Raw genomic sequence first — 17,889 nt, forward strand, 5'->3', positions numbered from 1 at the left:
ACAACCCTGCCCGAGGCAAGATTCGAGCCTGCGACCATAGCAGTCGCGCGGTTCCATACTGAAGCGCCTAGAACCGCTCGGTCACATCGGCCAGCTGTTCTACATTACTCGTCGCCATTGTGCAAAAGCGGACCTCAGATATTATCTACATCCTCCATTGAATAAAATGTGGCATTCATCAGTACAAAATCACATTTATCAAGCAGTTCCTGGCTGATGCACCTGGCACCACACCAATTTCAGCCTTGCTCACTCCTTCAAGAAAAAATATGAATAATGAAGTCTTTTCCCAATGTGGCTGCCACCAATGTTATCAGTTACAATCATTAATTAAATACTCACTAAGCCACAATTTTGTGCATCTGTCCCTCTAGTGATGTGTTTTACCTGCCAGTTAGGCTGTGTTATTTTGATGACGTGAATGCGAACGCATCTGATGCCTACCATTCCGTTTATGGGAAGATTTAGAATGCTTCATGCAATCTGTTCAGATTCTCTGTGCTTCCCCATCTCTCACTAACCAAGAGAGCAGTGGATATGCATACATTACTGATACAGGTTTCTTTTGCGACCCTTTCATATCCACTGATACGTACCACATTGTGCACTCACATGTAGTACACTATAAGTAACTATACAATTGGATACATCACAGCGCCTTACACACCTACAAAGTTAACGTACTACTTGTCAGCACTGCACCCCTGAGAAAAACTTTAAATGCTTCGACTCTTTTAACTCATTTACTTAACTCACGTATCAACAGGCGTTTCTGCTCATTTCACATTCCTTTACCATATTTAGCTTTGACACACTTTTATAGCAGCAGAATAAAATTCTATGGCTTCATGACACAAATCTTGTTGGAAGCAGCACACTCTTTTCGATTCCCACCACTTGTAACTTCATTACACCTTGATAGCCTGATGAGATGACGAAAAACGTCTGATTCATCTAGAAACGAGCTCCTGCCATTCCTTTAGCTTCCCTTTATGATTAAGTTGCAGTAACTGTAGTGCATGATGTCACCTCTTTTCCTGTTAACGTATTTCTGTTTCCCAGTTCATATTGTCATGTTCTGCGAACTGTTTTTATCACCTAATTTAACCAGTTAGGTCCCTCAACAGTCACAAGACTACAGTCCTAGCCATCATGAGTTTGGACAGTTAATCATGATTCCCTTCCTAGTTCACCTCCCACTCTCATTGCACCACCCATTATATTTTAATGCATTACAATTGTAAATGTAACCAATACTCTCAATTTTAATTTCGTTACAGATAACTGAAGCTGGTTTGGCCATTTTCCTAACAGCTAAGCCCTCTATTCTTTCTCATAGCTCACCAAGGTAGTTATCACTACAGGGTACGTCTACTGGCTCCCATTTTGACATCCTTGTCCTAAATCTAACATTTCCATATTCATGCCAGTTTACATAATGGACGCTTCGAAAATGTGGTTTCATTCTCATTAATTTTCAGAAAAGTGGTGATAGACACTCACATTTATTTTCTCAACAAAGTATAGAATTAGCACACAACAGTGAATCATTCACATTAGCCAACTGTTGACCTAATTCTGCAACATGCCAGGCTATAACGTCTTCTGTTCTTTCTAAAAGCATGCCAAAAACAACTGGCTGTGAATTCAGTCCCCTCAAAATTCAGCACTGCTCAACATACTTCATCAGTATTTTTTCTAAAGAATAATGATCTTTTAAACTTTTGCAAAGTTTCAAGACATCTAGCACCTGTGAACACTCTATAAATACTGCCGATCAATCATCTTGATTGCGAAGCCGTCGAACCTCGGTACCCTGTTGCTATTGCCTCTACACGAGTGCCATCTCTTGCAGCATGCAAGCAGAAACGACCAGACAATGTGTACTACCAACTCTGTCTTTTCACAGATTTAATTCTCCTTCACTGCATTACAAACGCTGTTCATCCTGTGAACAAACAGTTACAGTACCACTACGCATTGCTATGCAAGTTTGGTTTAATAGAAGTGCAGCTGTGCTGAAAACAAATTTGGTACCCCTGATCAGACTGATGATGATCGCTGTGATAAAGCTCCCCAGCGAGCTTCGTTCTTTGTTACGCAGTATCATGAAATCCTAGTATCCTGGGATGTGCAGCTCAATCACATTGAAGACAACTTTTGGTTACCAACTGACAAATCCATAATATAGCCGCTGTGCTAATACTGAAAAACGAAGAACTTAAAAACGCGATCCAGCGTGACTTAATAACTGCACACAGGGAACTGTGCAAACTGACTGCTACTTTGGAAGGGACCAAAGCCTTACAGATCTTGTTGTATAACACCCACGCAACACTTGCATGTTAACACTGTGCACACTACCATTCAGTCAAGACTGCAACAGAGCCTCAGCCCTGACTTAGTGCCAGCTGAAACCTTCCAGCAAACCATAACTAATAATTCATTTCATGCATCAGTACACATGCAAATGATCTACTCCATCTAGGAATCAACCTTGCTGTATTATTGCATTGCTGCTATTGTACAACTGTCATGATCTACAGATGTTTTAAATGTGCAGATATCCCTGCCCATAACTTGCACCAGTCGCAAATTTGAGTGTTATCACCTTCTCTTTCTCTGTCGCCTGTTTGGCTGCCTATGAACGCATTGTGTTGCAAACGGGCATCCTGATTGTTTCCAAGGGTTGTCCATCACACTGCCATGTAGTTCGAGTTTCAACTGTGCATTCACACTAATTATTACAAGCCTCGTACCTTATTACTCTACATTAGTGCATTGTGAAATTGCATTGCTTTTAGGGAAAACTACAGAATTCCCTTGCTCTCACATTGTTGTTGCAATGCACAAATCTTTATTTATGCCCACTGGGAACAGATTACTGTATTTGGTAGCACAGTGAACTATAGTAGCAGTTCTCTGCTGTGACCATGCATTTACACTCCAGACTTCTCGAGTTTCTCTAACGATAGACTTTTATTCAATGTTCTTATTATGATGTATCACACCCACCATTAGGTTATTTGCTCATTTAACTTACACAGAATAGCATTTAAATTTTTCTTCTAATTTTCCTCAAACACCTTTTGTGCTGGCACCCAATCGACAGCCTGCCTACACTATCAAAAAAATCAAAGACTCACCTTCTGCAAACCTTTGATGAATACTAGCTTGGGAAAATTGCAAGTTACCATTGACCACGGCATTGCACACATCACTGAGTGGAGTAAGCTGGAATTCCTACATAGAGTGGTTGCCCCGGTGTCATGTATCTTCCAGCCACTGTAGTTGTCCTCAGAATGGTTATATGGATCATATGTAATCCAGGCTAATGTGAACTATTCAGATCACCAAACCAGTGGTGCACAAGCAGCAGCTGTTGGGTAATTTTATACGTAAGTGGATTTTGGATCCTGGCGCAATTCAGTCACGACTCTCGTTTATGACTAAGCATTAGGAGATGGGATGCTAATATGTATTAGATTGTTTCCATTGTATTATTTTGTTATTTTGCGTATTTTGCAACATGGGCGAGCATTAAATTCCACTTAGTTAAGGACCAAACCAATGATATAGGATTTAATAACCAATATCAATTAAGTTAGTTAGTTATTGAGTTAGTTACGTGTTCCATTGATCAATAGCATGGAAAAACCATTATGATGTGGAACGTGTCAAATGCACAAGAAATGCGCACAGGAAACAAGTTGTTTTTTTTGTTTACATTATAGTGTTTACATTACCTAAATATTTCTATTATCTACAACATTCCCTTAAATGGCACAAAATGCATATATTACATCTCCACATTTATTTACTCATATTCAAGAATTCATCTATGGTATAGAAGGAGTTGTCAAGGAGTTATGATTTCAATTTGCTTTTGAAACTATTACTGCTGTCTGTCAGACATTTATTTCATCTGGTAATTTATCGAAAACTTTTATAGCAGCATATTTTACCCCTTTCTGTGCCAAAAATAGGTTAAGTAAAGGATAGTGTAGGTCTTTCTTTTTTCTGGTATTGTAATCATGAATGTCACTGTTGATTTTAAACTGGTCCATGTTGTTGAGAAAAAATTTCGTTACTGAGTAAATGTACTGTGAAGCAGTTGTAAGAATTCCTAACCTTTTAAACAGATGCCTACAAGATGTGTGACTAGGAACCCCACACATTACTTTAACTACTTTCTTTTGACCAATGAATACCTTTTGCCTAAGTGTTGAGTTGCCCCAGAATATTATTCTGTATGACATCAGAGAGTGCAAGTATGCAAAGTATGTTAGTTTACTAATTTCTACATCCTCAAAATTGGTAACTATTCTGATTGCAAAAGTTGCTGAACCTAGTCGCTTTAGGAGATCCAAAACACGAATTTTCCAATTAAGATTATCATCTATATGTACACCCAAAAACTTAGTATGCTCTACCCTGGCTACAGACTTCTTTTGATGTGTTATGTTTATTGAAGGAATTATACTTTTTGCAGCAGAAAATTGGATTATATTTTCATAGTTCAGAGGAAACCCATTCACAGAATACCAATTAATAACTTTTCAAAAGACCTTATTTGTATCATTTTCTATTGGACTTTCCTTTACTGGATTAATATTTATGCTTGTATCACCAGCAAACAGTGTCAGTTCAACATCTTGCTTCACATAAGAAGGGAGGTCATTCACATATATCAAGAACAGGAGGAGACCCATGATCAAACCTTGTGGAACACCTAATGTAATTTCATTCCAGTTAGATGAAGTGGCAAACTCCTTCCAATCACTAGAAGCATACAGGGAGACTTTTTGCTTCCTGTTCTGTAGATATGACTCAAACCACTCATATGCTTTTCCATTTATACCATAGAATTGTAATTTCTCTAACATAATGTCATGGTTCACACAATCAAATGCTTTGGATAAGTCACAGAATATTCCTACTGGTGACATTTTACTATTTAAACACTCTATTATGTAGACAGTGAAATTGCATATTGCTGTCTCAGTGGAACAGCATTTCTGAAATCCAAACTGTGATTTACTAAGTATCCCATCACTGTTGACATAGCTAATCACTCTTGAGTACATTACTTTCTCAAACTTTTTTGAAAATGCTGTAAGCTAGGATACTGGCCGGTAATTATTGGTATCTGTGGTTTCCCCTTTATGTAGAGAGGCCTGACAATGGATATATTTTAACCTGTCTGGAAAAATTCCCTGAGTCAGTGATGCATTACATATGTGACTCAAAATATCAGCTGTAATTGCTCCAAATTGTTTTGATGTCGTCTACTCTTAAAGAACATTTATTTTTCAATGATTTCATAAGTATCCTTATTTCACAAGAGTTTGTTAGATGAAATCTAATCTGACTAAAATTTTTGAAAACTGACTCTTCCATGTGCTGCCTGGCTTTTTCTTTTGAACTATTCTCACCAATTTTTTCTCCTACGCTTAAGAAGTGATTGTTAAATACATTGGCTACCTGTGTAATGTTGGTTAAGATGGTCTCATTCTCTTTATCAGCAATACTACCTACCCCACTGGTTAGTTTTCCTGTCTCCCTTCTAACAACATTCCATATTGATTTGATTTTATTGCTGGAGTTGTTAATTTGTTCTCTAACATATATATTTCTTGATTTCCTTACAACTATTCTCAGTGTGTTACAATAATTGTTATAGTGTAAAACTACTTCTTGCTGTCTCATACAGTTTTCTTTTTCTTTCTGAAGACACATTAATACCTACAATACTCCAAGGTTTCTTTAAAAATATTGTGGTGTTACATTTAGTAATTTTCTTTGGAAAACAATGTTCAAAAAGGGATATAAATTTATTAGGAAATATGCTGCATTTATCATTAGCATTTGGATCATTATATATATCTTCCCAGTTTACATTTCCTAAAGTTTCTCTGAAGTGATCTATAGATACCGGGTTGGGCACCCTCACACTTTTACTTAATGGTTTCTGAAGTGTACACCCTGTTATGTTTTGTAAGTTAATCAGTTGTGCATCATGGTCAGATAATCCATTAACCACAGGGAAAGCATGTATTTGTTCTACATCCTCTTGCTGTACAAATACATTATCTATTAGAGTACTACTGTCTTGAGCTATACGTGTAGGGATACTGATTACTGATTCTAAGTTATATGTTGTTAACAACACTTCTAGTTCACTTTTCCAATCAGAATTGCTTAGAAAAGTTAACACTGAAATCACCCCAGAGTAATAACTTCTTCTTTTTGTCTGACAGACAGCATAATAGGGAGTCAAACTTTTTTATGAATAGCTCCCAATCTCCTAGTGGAAACCTGTACACTGTTGCTAATATCAACATTATCTAGCTGAAGTTAACATGCACAAACCTCAAAGTGCTGATCAACCCAAAATTTGCTCACTTCAACAGTTCTGTATTTATACCCTTGTTTTATAAAAATGGCAACTCCTCCTTTATCCATACTAGATCTACAAGTGTAAGATGCTAAATGATACCCATTTATACTGACATTTTCCATCCCCACAGTTACATGGTGCTCATACAGACAAAGTATATCAATCTCATTCTTATTTTCGAGATCATCTAAATACATTATCAGCTCACCTACTTTTTTTTATTCCTCTGATATTTTGGTGAAGTTGATATCATCCTTAGCTTTATCCTTGTTTGCTGTGCATGAAGTTTCTTTTCTTCTATTTTCCTTGGTTGTTGTCTGTCTGGAAATTGACTTTAACCTAAAAAAACCTGTCTGCCTTGGTCGCAATAACCACAGGGATCACCCCTTGTGTGTCTGTGGCCCCCCTTACAGTATCTGCTAATAGAGAAGCTAATTTATCTTCCCCCTTCCTAATAAGGTGCAGGCCATGTGTAGTGTAGCCCCACCTGCCAATAGCATCAACTGGACCAACACTCATGTGAGACTTTGCCGGTGTCTGGAGCATCCTGTTCAGTTCTGTGTTAACATGCGATACCCAGGGCTGATCATAGCACTGAAATACCTCCAAAAACCCAACTTTCATGTGCCCAGTTTCTGTTCCTATTTCATCCAGATCACTCCTAATACTATACCCTGGATTCATAGCCAGGCTGCTTACTGTTCCCCCAACTATAATTACCTGATTTTCCTTCTCAAAGTCCTTGCATAGCTGACATAAGTTTTCTGTCACCTGGCTAAGGCTAGCACTTGGTTTCACAAAACTTATGACCTGGTACTCTGTCCCTAATTTCTCCTGTAGCTGTTGGCCCACACCCCTCCCATGACTGCTACCTATAAGCAGAATTTTTCTTTTCCTATTCTGGTTTGATCCCGACCTGTCTTTTTTCTTTAAGCTAATATTCTGCTTCAACCTACATTCAACTAAATCTGGATGAGGCCCTTCCTCCACTACTTCAGATAGCAAGCCAAGCTGATTTCCTAACTGAATTTTATAAGTTTTATCAACTGTTTCCCTTCTTCGTCCTTTGCTTGCTACCTTTTACCAGCGCCCAGAGTCCTTTTCCTCCCTTAGCTTAAATAATTCCAAATTCGCGATTTCTAATTCAGCCTTAAGGGCACAAATCTTTGCCACCAGTTCCACGATTTTTCTATCCTTTCTATGTAACCTACACTGCCATGGAAGAGCCTCATTATCTATCCTTGTTTCCTCTCCGCTACACTCTCCCCAATGAAACCACAACCTACAGTCTATACAGAACACTCACTCTTTCAAATTTCTACGGCAACCACCACACTTGTCACAAATGGTTTGATAGTAAAACGTGACACAAAAGCAGAAAATAACTTCAACAGCACAATAGGTTTTAACCTGTCCTAGTATGTAACTAAACACTAATGTAAACAAACTTATAAACTTGGCTCAGAAACTTTTAATCAACCACACAAATTCTGGATGAGAGACACGAATTAATTTAACTTTGAAGAGTTAAGTCTAGTCAAAAACAAATATCTACACTCATACAAAATTTACGCCAAAATATGTAAACAACAACGCAACTGCCGGCCTTTACAAAATATTTCCTTTTCGATGTAATTACGTTTAGAAAAGCAAAACCTTCAATACATAGATTAGATACGAAGTAAATGCACTAGTCTAAAATGTAACATTAACTAAATTAGCTCTTATTTCAATATTAATCGCTTAACTTAGTGAGAGCTTCATACACGCACATCTGCCTGGCTACAGGGTTGTCAACCTAAGTACATGAAATAAGATTTAATAAAACAATGAAAGTGTTACAGTTGTCTTAATGAGATTAGTTTATTATGGATATATAATCAGTTTGTAATGTATCCTTCAATAACTTTGTAATTTTAACTTTTATACTACAAACTGCAGATATTATAGGAAAAGTAATAACTCTTATTAATATTATTGAGCTAGACCTCCTTTTGTATGGAAATAACCATCCAACCTTCGATGATGCACCCATCTGATGCAATGTTACAGCCTTTCATGATCTGCGAGCCTAGACCTTCACAACTGGTAACAACATTTGCTGGCCCCAATGCTGTCATTCTGAACCACAATATTCCATCACTGTCCACTGGCATCACCATTGCACCAGCTTAGCCACTGCCCAGCTGATGTATCTTGGCAGCCCTCATGCTGTCCCTGCTGGCTCAGTACATGGTCAGCACACCTGTTGCCTCAGCACCACCACACCACTGTATCAGTGCACCATTTCAGTTAGCTGCGTATATTTCTACAATAGCCAAAATTATTTCTACAATAGCCAAAATTGGCCAATTCGAACTCTAAATTATTGTACTATTATTTGTCACTTCTTAAACACTTTTAGTTTTCTATTCATGTCCACGTTTTTTACTGCATTTTGGAAATTATTTGTTTCCCCTATTAGAATGTTGCATCCTTTAGCAAGAGCCACCGGTCCAAAGGAGCATTTTCCAACATCAAACTACTACTTTTGTAATTTTGAAATAATTAGCCTGCTGCTATGGAGGGGGAGTGAAGTGTGTGTGTGGTAGATTGATACACCGAGTGGGGAACACTTTATAAAATACGTTTCACTTCAGAGCTGTGGCTATTCAGGGGCTAGTTCTGTATAGGTTACCACTGTATATGCCTTGTTCACATTCATACAATTCTGACAGAGGATACTGATGAGGAGACACTTCCGAGAAGCATCCTTAGTGAGGGAAACCTAGAAAACCATCCAGCACCCAATGAGACCGCTGTTAATGGTCACATGGGGCCATAGGCCATATCGGGGATAAATTTGGCTCACTATTGGCAACCAGCTTTCAGTCTGTTCAGAGGTGTGCTTCTATTCAATTCTCCAGCACTATGCCCATCAGTCTGTTAGTGGCCTTACAAGTAAAGTTCTCATGTAAATACCAGTTAGTTGTTTTAAAGTACTCCTCATTGTTGTTTATTTTAAACAATATGCTTGATTACCCTTACTCCTGCATCCACAACCTACAACTGATTTGTCCTTGACAATTCTTATACAACAGTTTATTCTGTAGTGATTAGCTTATTATTTTAATAGGTGCAGTTACACTCTTTAATTTATGGGTATGTACAGTGTTTATGGAGACTCAGTTCTTTGGATGGTTTTCCACACAACCACTGAATATGTTTAATTTCTGCTTACATCTCATGTACCAGAGAAACACCATTTGACCCATCTTTAGCTGACGCCTATAGATATTCAGTCCATATTGTGTACCTTTTTTTAACATGTTAATACAAATTTTACTGTTTCTTAGAGATTCATATTATGTATAGTCGCCACACTTTGTAGTACATTTTCAGATTCATTGGAATATAAGGCTATTGTCCAGAAACCCGGTTTTTCTTTCCTTTTATTGGAAAATAATATTTAATACAAATGTATGCGGATGTTGTCTATTATGAATAACCCATACAGCAGTTGTGGATGTACTATCATGGGAAAGATGAAATACAATGTAATCATATCACTACAAAGTGTCACAGCTGAAGTGTAGCAACACAGAAGTGCCAAACACTTAATTATAACTATAGAACAATGCCAATCACTTAATTATAACTATCTCCCATTGTTACACATATGATGAAACATACTAAACCACTTTCAACAATAACAAATAGGTAGGAAATCAAAATTAAAAACAATCGTTCTGAAATTGAAACTGAAGCATAACTACAATTTTCCAAAAACCTCATGTATATTTACTACAAATTAAGAAAAATACCCACAATGGAAACATCTTTGAATATAACACAAGAAATATTTAATGCTCACGTTCTGAGCTCTCCCAAGTGTTGTTCTTGTGTATAAAAAGAAACTGGAATCAAATCATAACACCTAATGTTTGTTTACCTATTTCTTTTTTTTTGTAGAACTTACGCTGTTGGATAACACTTACCTATATTATTCCTGAATTATGTACAGAGCTTTGTGAAACAAAAATATTTCACAAAAAATATAGCTATTGTGCACTAGTGTAAATGGCAACCAAGCATGATGAATTTCTTAGATTACATATTTCCGCATCTGACCCATTTACATGAAGATGCACTGATGGGCAAAAATGTCATGAACACTGTTCATGAGGAGAATGAATGCCACGTTGTATGCACATGATGCAGTAAGCAGATTACAAGTATATAAGCAGACCAGAGATTTACACTTTCTGTTCTATCAGTAAGGTGAGCTGCAAACATGTAAATTTAATGATGTAAATGACTTTAGCAAAGGGCAAGTTAAAGTGGCATAGCAGTTGGGAACTAGAACCTCAAAAGTGGTGAAGTTGGTACAATGGATCTATGCTGCTGTTGTGAACATCTGAGGAAAGTGGCTGAAAGGTAATAAGTCCATAACATTATGATAAGATGTAATACATCTATACTTCTTCACAAAGTATGGAGGTCAGAAGCTTGCCTGCTCTGTAAAGCTGGAGATGTGGCAATATGTGGCATATCTGATGACAGAAATCAACGCTGGGACAGCCATACACGTTTTGGAACCCACAGTTCAATGTATATTGCTGAATGTGTGGCTCTGGAACATGGTCACTGTATGTTTCCATACCGATCCACCAAAATGTTCACTTGCAACTGCAGTGTGCAAGGGATCATTGAGGCTGGAGTGAAGGTCAATTCAAATGTAACTGTCAGGATGGGTGACATTGCCTGTTACACCAGGTCAGTTGCACATCCAGATATGCTATCATCTAAATGAATGGCACCAGAGGGCCCATTATGCTATGGGGCAGTCACTTTGGCTCCTGTGGGACACCTGTTAGCAACAGAAGGCATCATGACAGTTGCAGACTACATGACATTTATTGCAACTGCATGCATTCCTTCATTCCTGGTGTGCTCTCCCATAGTGGAGGCATCTTTCAGCAAGATAATTGTCCATGTCACATGTGCATGGTCTGAGTAGCATGGTAACTAACACTGATGTCTTGACCATACCATTTAGCTAATCTGAACGTGTGGAATACAACTGGTGCAACATACACCCAGAAGCATGTAAATGATGTGTCAAGTCCATATCATGTAGAATTGTCAAAGTACTGTATTCCAAAGGTGGCCAAACATGCTATTAAGCAGGTTATTATATTTGTTGTTATGTTTACTAATGCAGGATTAGTACCAACAGAACATAAATGTACACACTATTAATGACACACCAAGTCTCTTAAGAAAATATATCTGAGTAAAATAATTGTTATAATCATGTTTCTCCAGTATTGAGTTTACTAGCCTCAATGAAGCAAGTGCCATGAATATATTTTTACTGTCACTGTTTCTAAAATACAGTTACAAGTACTACATGATGACTTTGTTTGGAATATTAAGCAGCAAGTCGTCACACTTCGTTGGCCTTATACTGAATATTGCAAGATACTTATGATTACTGACAAATGTGAGGATTTATCACAATTCACAATCTTCATGTCGCAAGATCAATGGGAAAAAGCAGCAGTGCTAATGACAAAAACACATTTGATTCATGTTTCTTGAGTATTTGGTAATACCATTTCTTGACATATGAAGCTACAGATATGAATTTTTTGTCACATTATCTGATAGCACTCTATAGTACACATCATTACAAGTTTTTTCACAATTCTACCAGATTTTAAAGTTATTTCGCCGAATGTACAATTTATTGTCCCCTGGTACATACATTATTTTATAGGCCTTGAGGGCACCAACCACGAAAACCTATTTGCGTAAACTAACACATTCTTACATTTTCTTTCTGATATGAAGTAATGCATGTGTCTTGAGAGTATCCAAGTAAGTGAAACTTTTGTCACAGATACCACATTTGTGAGGTCCATTTCCAGTGTGTTCAAATGCATGTGTCTTGAGATCACCTGATGTAGCAAAAGATTCCCCACAGATCTCACATTTGTGAGGTTTCTTTCCAGTGTGAATTAATACGTGTTTCTTGAGATCACCTAACACAGTAAAAGATTTCCCACAAGTCTCACATTTGTGAGGTTTCTTTCCAGCGTGAATTAATAAATGTTTGTTAAGAATGCCTAATACAGTAAAAGATTTCCCACAAATCTCACATTTGTGAGGTTTCTTTCCAGAGTGAATTAATACATGTCTGTTGAGATCACCTAACATAGTAAAAGATTTCCCACAAGTCTCGCACATGTAGGTTATCTTTCCAGTGTGAATTAATACATGTTTCTTGAGATGGCTTGACATAGTGAAAGATTTCCCACAAATCACACATTTGTGCGGTTTCTTTCCAGTGTGAGTTAATGAATGTTTCTGGAGAGAGCCTGACGCAGCAAAAGATTTCCCACAAATCTCACATTTGTGAGGTTTCTTTCCAGTGTGAATTAATGAATGTTTCTTGAGATTACGCAACATAGTAAAAGATTTCCCACAAATCTCACATTTGTGAGGTTTCTTTCCAGTGTGAATTAATACATGGTTCTTGAGATCGTATGGCCAACAAAAAGATTTCCCACAAATCTCACATAGGTGAGGTTTCTTTCCAGTGTGAATAAATAAGTGTTTGTTAAGACTGCTTAATATAGTAAAAGATTTCCCACAAATCTCACATAGGTGAGGTTTCTCTCCAGTGTGAATTAATGCGTGTTCGTTAAGATTGCCTAATATAGAAAAAGATTTCCCACAAGTCTCGCATTTGCGAGGTTCATTTCCAGTGTGAATTAATGAATGTCTCTTGAGAGAGCCTGACGCAGCAAATGATTTCCCACAAATCTCACATTTGTGTGGTTCCTTTTCAGTGTGAATTAAAACATGATTCTTGAGATAGCCTGATGCAGCAAAAGATTTCCCACAAATCTCACATTTGTGAGGTATCTTTCCAGTGTGAATTAATGAATGTTGTTTGAGAGTACTTAACTTAGTAAAAGATTTCCCACAAATCTCACATTTGTGAGGTTTATTTCCAGTGTGAATTAATTTATGTTTCTTGAGATCACCTAACACAGTAAAAGATTTCCCACAACTCTCGCAAATGTATGGTTTCTTCCTAGTGTGAATTAATGTGTGAGCCTTTAGATAACGTGACTGGGCAAACCATCTCTCACAAATATCACATTTGTGAGGTTTATTTCCAGTGTGAATCAATGTGTGTTTCTTGAAGTCACCTATCCTAGTAAAAGATTTCCCACAAATCTCGCACATGTAAGGCTTCTTCCTAGTGTGAATTAATGTGTGAGCCTTTAGATAACGTGACTGGGTAAACCATTTCTCACAAATATCACATTTGTGAGGTTTATTTCCAGTGTGAATCAATGTGTGTTTCTTGAAGTCACCTATCATAGTAAAAGATTTCCCACAAATCTCGCACATGTAAGGTTTCTTCCTAGTGTGAATTAATGTGTGAGCCTTTAGATACCGTGAGTGGGCAAACCATTTCTCACAAATATCACATTTGTGAAGTCTTTTCTCAGTATGAATGGAAACATGTCCGTTGAGATCACCATACCTAGCAAACAATTTGCCACAAATACCACATCTGTGAGTTCTGTTTGCAGTAAGTAGATCAGCCTGGGCACTGACATTAACAGCTATAGACAAAGTTCCATAATTACTTGTTTTCTCTCTATCATTTGTCATATGTGTGTTACATATGTCATTAGAGGGCTTCTTTGAATCTTTCCAAGTTTCCTTACATGAAGACTGGTCATTGTATTCTGTGACAGAAACTTCTGCCTCGCTATCCAACGAGGTAGTGGTTTGATGCTCATCACTATGTCCATATTTTTCATGACTGTCAGCAGTTAAAACTCGACAATTCTCACTCATTCTCATATGCTTTTTCAAGCCAACATTACTGTGAAATACCTCACCACACCACTTACAAACATACAAAGGTGGTTGCGTTCCATCAATGTGCATAAACACATGCATTATGAGTCTGTATTTTGAAGAAAAGCTCTGTTGGCAGAAATTACAGCTATATACATGTAATTCCTTTCCCCTAGTACTACAGTCATATTGGGTGGCAACTGAGCATTCCTTATCAATAGTCAGATCTTCTGTATTGGTACTGAACCCATGTGTTGACTTCTCCATGCCTATCACCAACTCATCCTGGACCAGTCTATGGTGACAAGTTTCTTCACATGATATGCTGCAACTCCCACCAGTACTCTGAGTAAATCTGAGGAGTGAGGAGGATAATGTTAAAATATTGAGATATACAACAAAGAAAAAATATTTGAGTGACCATAAATCCAGTACTATAAGCCACAAGTCATAAAAGTGCATACGAATTGGAATATTCAGTAACTGTTACCGATTTAAAATTATAATATTCCACCAGAAGTAAAGAACTGATGAGGTAAAAGTGGTTTAAAACGATAATAACCAGAGGAAATTCAATAATGATTATTCTGAGTCACTGCCGATTTGATCTGAAATTCTTAGATTAGAACTAAAATACTTCACTTTCATGTGTTACTTCTTAAAATACAGTGATACAAGTAAATAGTCTACAACAATTTATGAAATGTATCAAAAATGAATCAATTACATGTTTTAATTCAAAATTTTTAAGTTCAAGGTATTTCAGATTTATTTAAGAGAAATAATTTCTAAATGTTCCTCTTCGATTATGTTAGCTCTGTAAGTGCATTCTCCTTGTTTTGCCAACACTTTCACCTCTACGAATGGTAAATTTATTTCACCTGGTAAACAATTTTTTTGTTTGATTCCAAATAAATCAATTACTAGTGCAAGCATCAATATTTTCATTAGTTATCTACAATGGATGTTGATCAGCTGAACCATGACTGTTCATGAACAAGAATCAATGTGACATCAATCAAGGGAATAAATTTCCATACTGATGAATGAATGTGAATGACACACTTGCAGATGGTTTTAATCTAAAACTGTTTTTGGCACTGCAACTTATATGAAGCCTTCCACGAATGGAAATATTGTCTGAACAGATGGAAATGGTTGCAAATTTTCCAGTACACTTGGAGTGAGCCTTCTTGAAAATTTTTACATTTTCCCAACATCTGGTCTCCTGGCATTGCAGAACACCGTTGACTGAAGGACGCACACATAAATGGTCACATCAACACCCATTAAATACTGAAGGGTAGCACTACATACTGAGTGGCGGTGATAACAGCTGATGCATGAGCTGCACCTGTAGTATCTGGGTTTCATTATTATACCTGCAGTTAAACCCTTTCTCACAGAAAAGAACTGTAATGTTTTTCAGGTCCCCAGTATGTACATAGGTAGATATGAAAGATTACAAACTACTGAAGGTGTGCAGGCTCCAGAGTTTTCTCTTGTTCTGACTGTACCTTTTCACTTTTTTCCATTGTGTTGAGTATATAGTTTTGTTTGGCATGGTATCTGGTAAATTTCGAGTGTTTTTGAACAATTAATTGGATCACACGACTTTTTTAAATGTAACTGGTATCATGGTGTCTCAGATTCTAGAAGTTGACAACTGAATCACTAAATATTGTAACTCTTATAACTCAATAATTTACAACTTGTATTTTCATACACATGTAAGTGAAGTAACTGAACACCAATAATGATAAAACACATCAGAAAAATATGCAAATAAGATTTCAAACAAATACCTTTCTGTTTGTCAAAGTACTAGAAATAAAACTTACAATTAAAATTTTACAATATGCCAGTCAACCATAAACCAACCAGAATAAGAAACAGAATTTCTGGAAAGCTTTAGCAATAAATAAATTTTGAGGTTTTTATTTATCAATTGTTTTAGAGACCACCATGTAAGCTTTGTGTAGATACTGGGTGCTTCTGTCATATCCCTAATCTTCACTGCAGAGCATTTCGTGTGGCAGGTACATTGATAAAGTATTCATCTACATCTACACGATTACTCTGCTATTCACAATAAAGTGCCTCGCAGATGGTTCAATGAAGCACTTTCAAACTCACTGTCTACCATTCCACTGTAGAACGGCGCGCAGGAAAAACGAGCACTTAAATTTATCAGTGCGAGCCCTGATTTCTCTTATTTTATCGTGATGATCATTTCTCCCTATGTAAGTGGGTGCCAACAGAATGTTTTCCCAATCGGAGGAGAAAACTGGTGATTGAAATTTCATGAGAAGATCCTGTCACAACGAAAAACGCCTTTGTTTTCGTGATTGCCACTCCAATTCACATACCATGTCTCTGACACTATGTCCCCTATTTCGCTATAATACAGAACGAGCTGCCATTTTTTTTACTTTTTCAGTGTCATCTGTCAGTCCCACCTGACGCAGATCCCACACCACACAGCAATACTCCAGAAAAGGGTGGACAAGCGTGGTGTAAGCAGTCTCTTTAGTAGGCCTGTTGCACCTTCTAAGTGTTTTGGCAATGAATTGCAGTCTTTGGTTTGCTCTGTTGTTGTTATATTCAGTCCTGAAACTGGTTTGATGCAGCTCTCCATGATACTCTATCCTGTGCAAGCTTCATCATCTCCCAGTACCTACTGCAACCTACATCCTTCTGAATCTGCTAGTGTATTCATCTCTTGGTCTCCCTCTACGATTTTTACCCTCCACGCAGCCCTCCAATGCTAAATTTGTGATCCCTTGATGCCTCAGAACATGTCCTACCAACCGGTCCCTTCTTCTCGTCAAGTTGTGCCACAAACTCCTCTTCTCCCCAATTCTAGTCAATACCTCCTCATTAGTTACGTGATCTACCCAACTTATCTTCAGCATTCTTGTGTAGCACCACTTTTCGAAAGCTTCTATTCTCTTTTTGTCCAAACTATTTATCCTCCATATTTCACTTCCATACATGGCTACATTCCATACAAATACTTTCAGAAACGACTTCCTGACAGTTAAATCTATACTCGATGTTCATACATTTCTCTTCTTCAGAAACGCTTTCCCTGTCACTGCCAGTCTACATTTTACATCCTATCTACTTCGTCCATCGTCAGTTATTTTTCCCCCCAAATAGCAAAACTCACCTACTACTTTAAATGGCTCATTAGCTAATCTAATTCCCTCAGCATCACCCGACTACATTCCATTATCCTAGTTTTGCTTTTGATGATGTTCATCTTATATCCTCCTTTCAAGACACTGTCCATTCTGTTCAGCTGCTCTTCCCAGTCCTTTGCTGTCTCCGACAGAATTACAATGTCATCGGCGAACCTGAAAATTTTTATTTCTTCTCCATGGATTTTAATATTTACTCCGAATTTTTATTTTGTTTCCTTTACTGCTCGCTCAATATACAGATTAAATAACATCGGGGAGAGGCTACAACCCTGTCTCACTCCATTCCCAACCACTGCTTCCCTTTCATGACCCTCAACTCTTGTAACTGCCATCTGATTTCTGTACAAAATGTAAATAGTCTTCAACTGCCTGTATTTTACCCCTGCCACCTTTAGAATTTGAAAGAGAGTATTCCAG

The 17,889-nt window shown here is 37.4% G+C and overlaps 2 protein-coding genes across 2 annotated transcripts in view; both read right to left on the reverse strand.

Moving 5' to 3' along the window:
- Positions 1-11,788: 11,788 nt before the first annotated feature.
- LOC126427185 (zinc finger protein 708-like) lies at positions 11,789-13,279 on the reverse strand (the record flags this gene model as incomplete). Its single annotated transcript, XM_050089409.1, has 1 exon — positions 11,789-13,279. A coding segment is annotated over one exon (1,068 nt), but the record flags the coding sequence as incomplete, so codon positions are not given.
- Positions 13,280-14,429: 1,150 nt separating this feature from the next.
- LOC126427227 (uncharacterized) overlaps positions 14,430-17,889 on the reverse strand; it is a 100,341-nt gene continuing 96,881 nt past the window's right edge. Inside the window, exon 6 of the mRNA XM_050089466.1 lies at positions 14,430-14,621. Coding sequence (XP_049945423.1) covers positions 14,580-14,621 — 42 coding nt within the window. The 3' untranslated portion in view covers positions 14,430-14,579. The remainder of the gene's footprint in view (positions 14,622-17,889) is intronic.

Source organism: Schistocerca serialis, chromosome 11, assembly GCF_023864345.2.
Source record: "Schistocerca serialis cubense isolate TAMUIC-IGC-003099 chromosome 11, iqSchSeri2.2, whole genome shotgun sequence".
Taxonomy (NCBI): Eukaryota; Metazoa; Arthropoda; class Insecta; order Orthoptera; family Acrididae; genus Schistocerca; species Schistocerca serialis.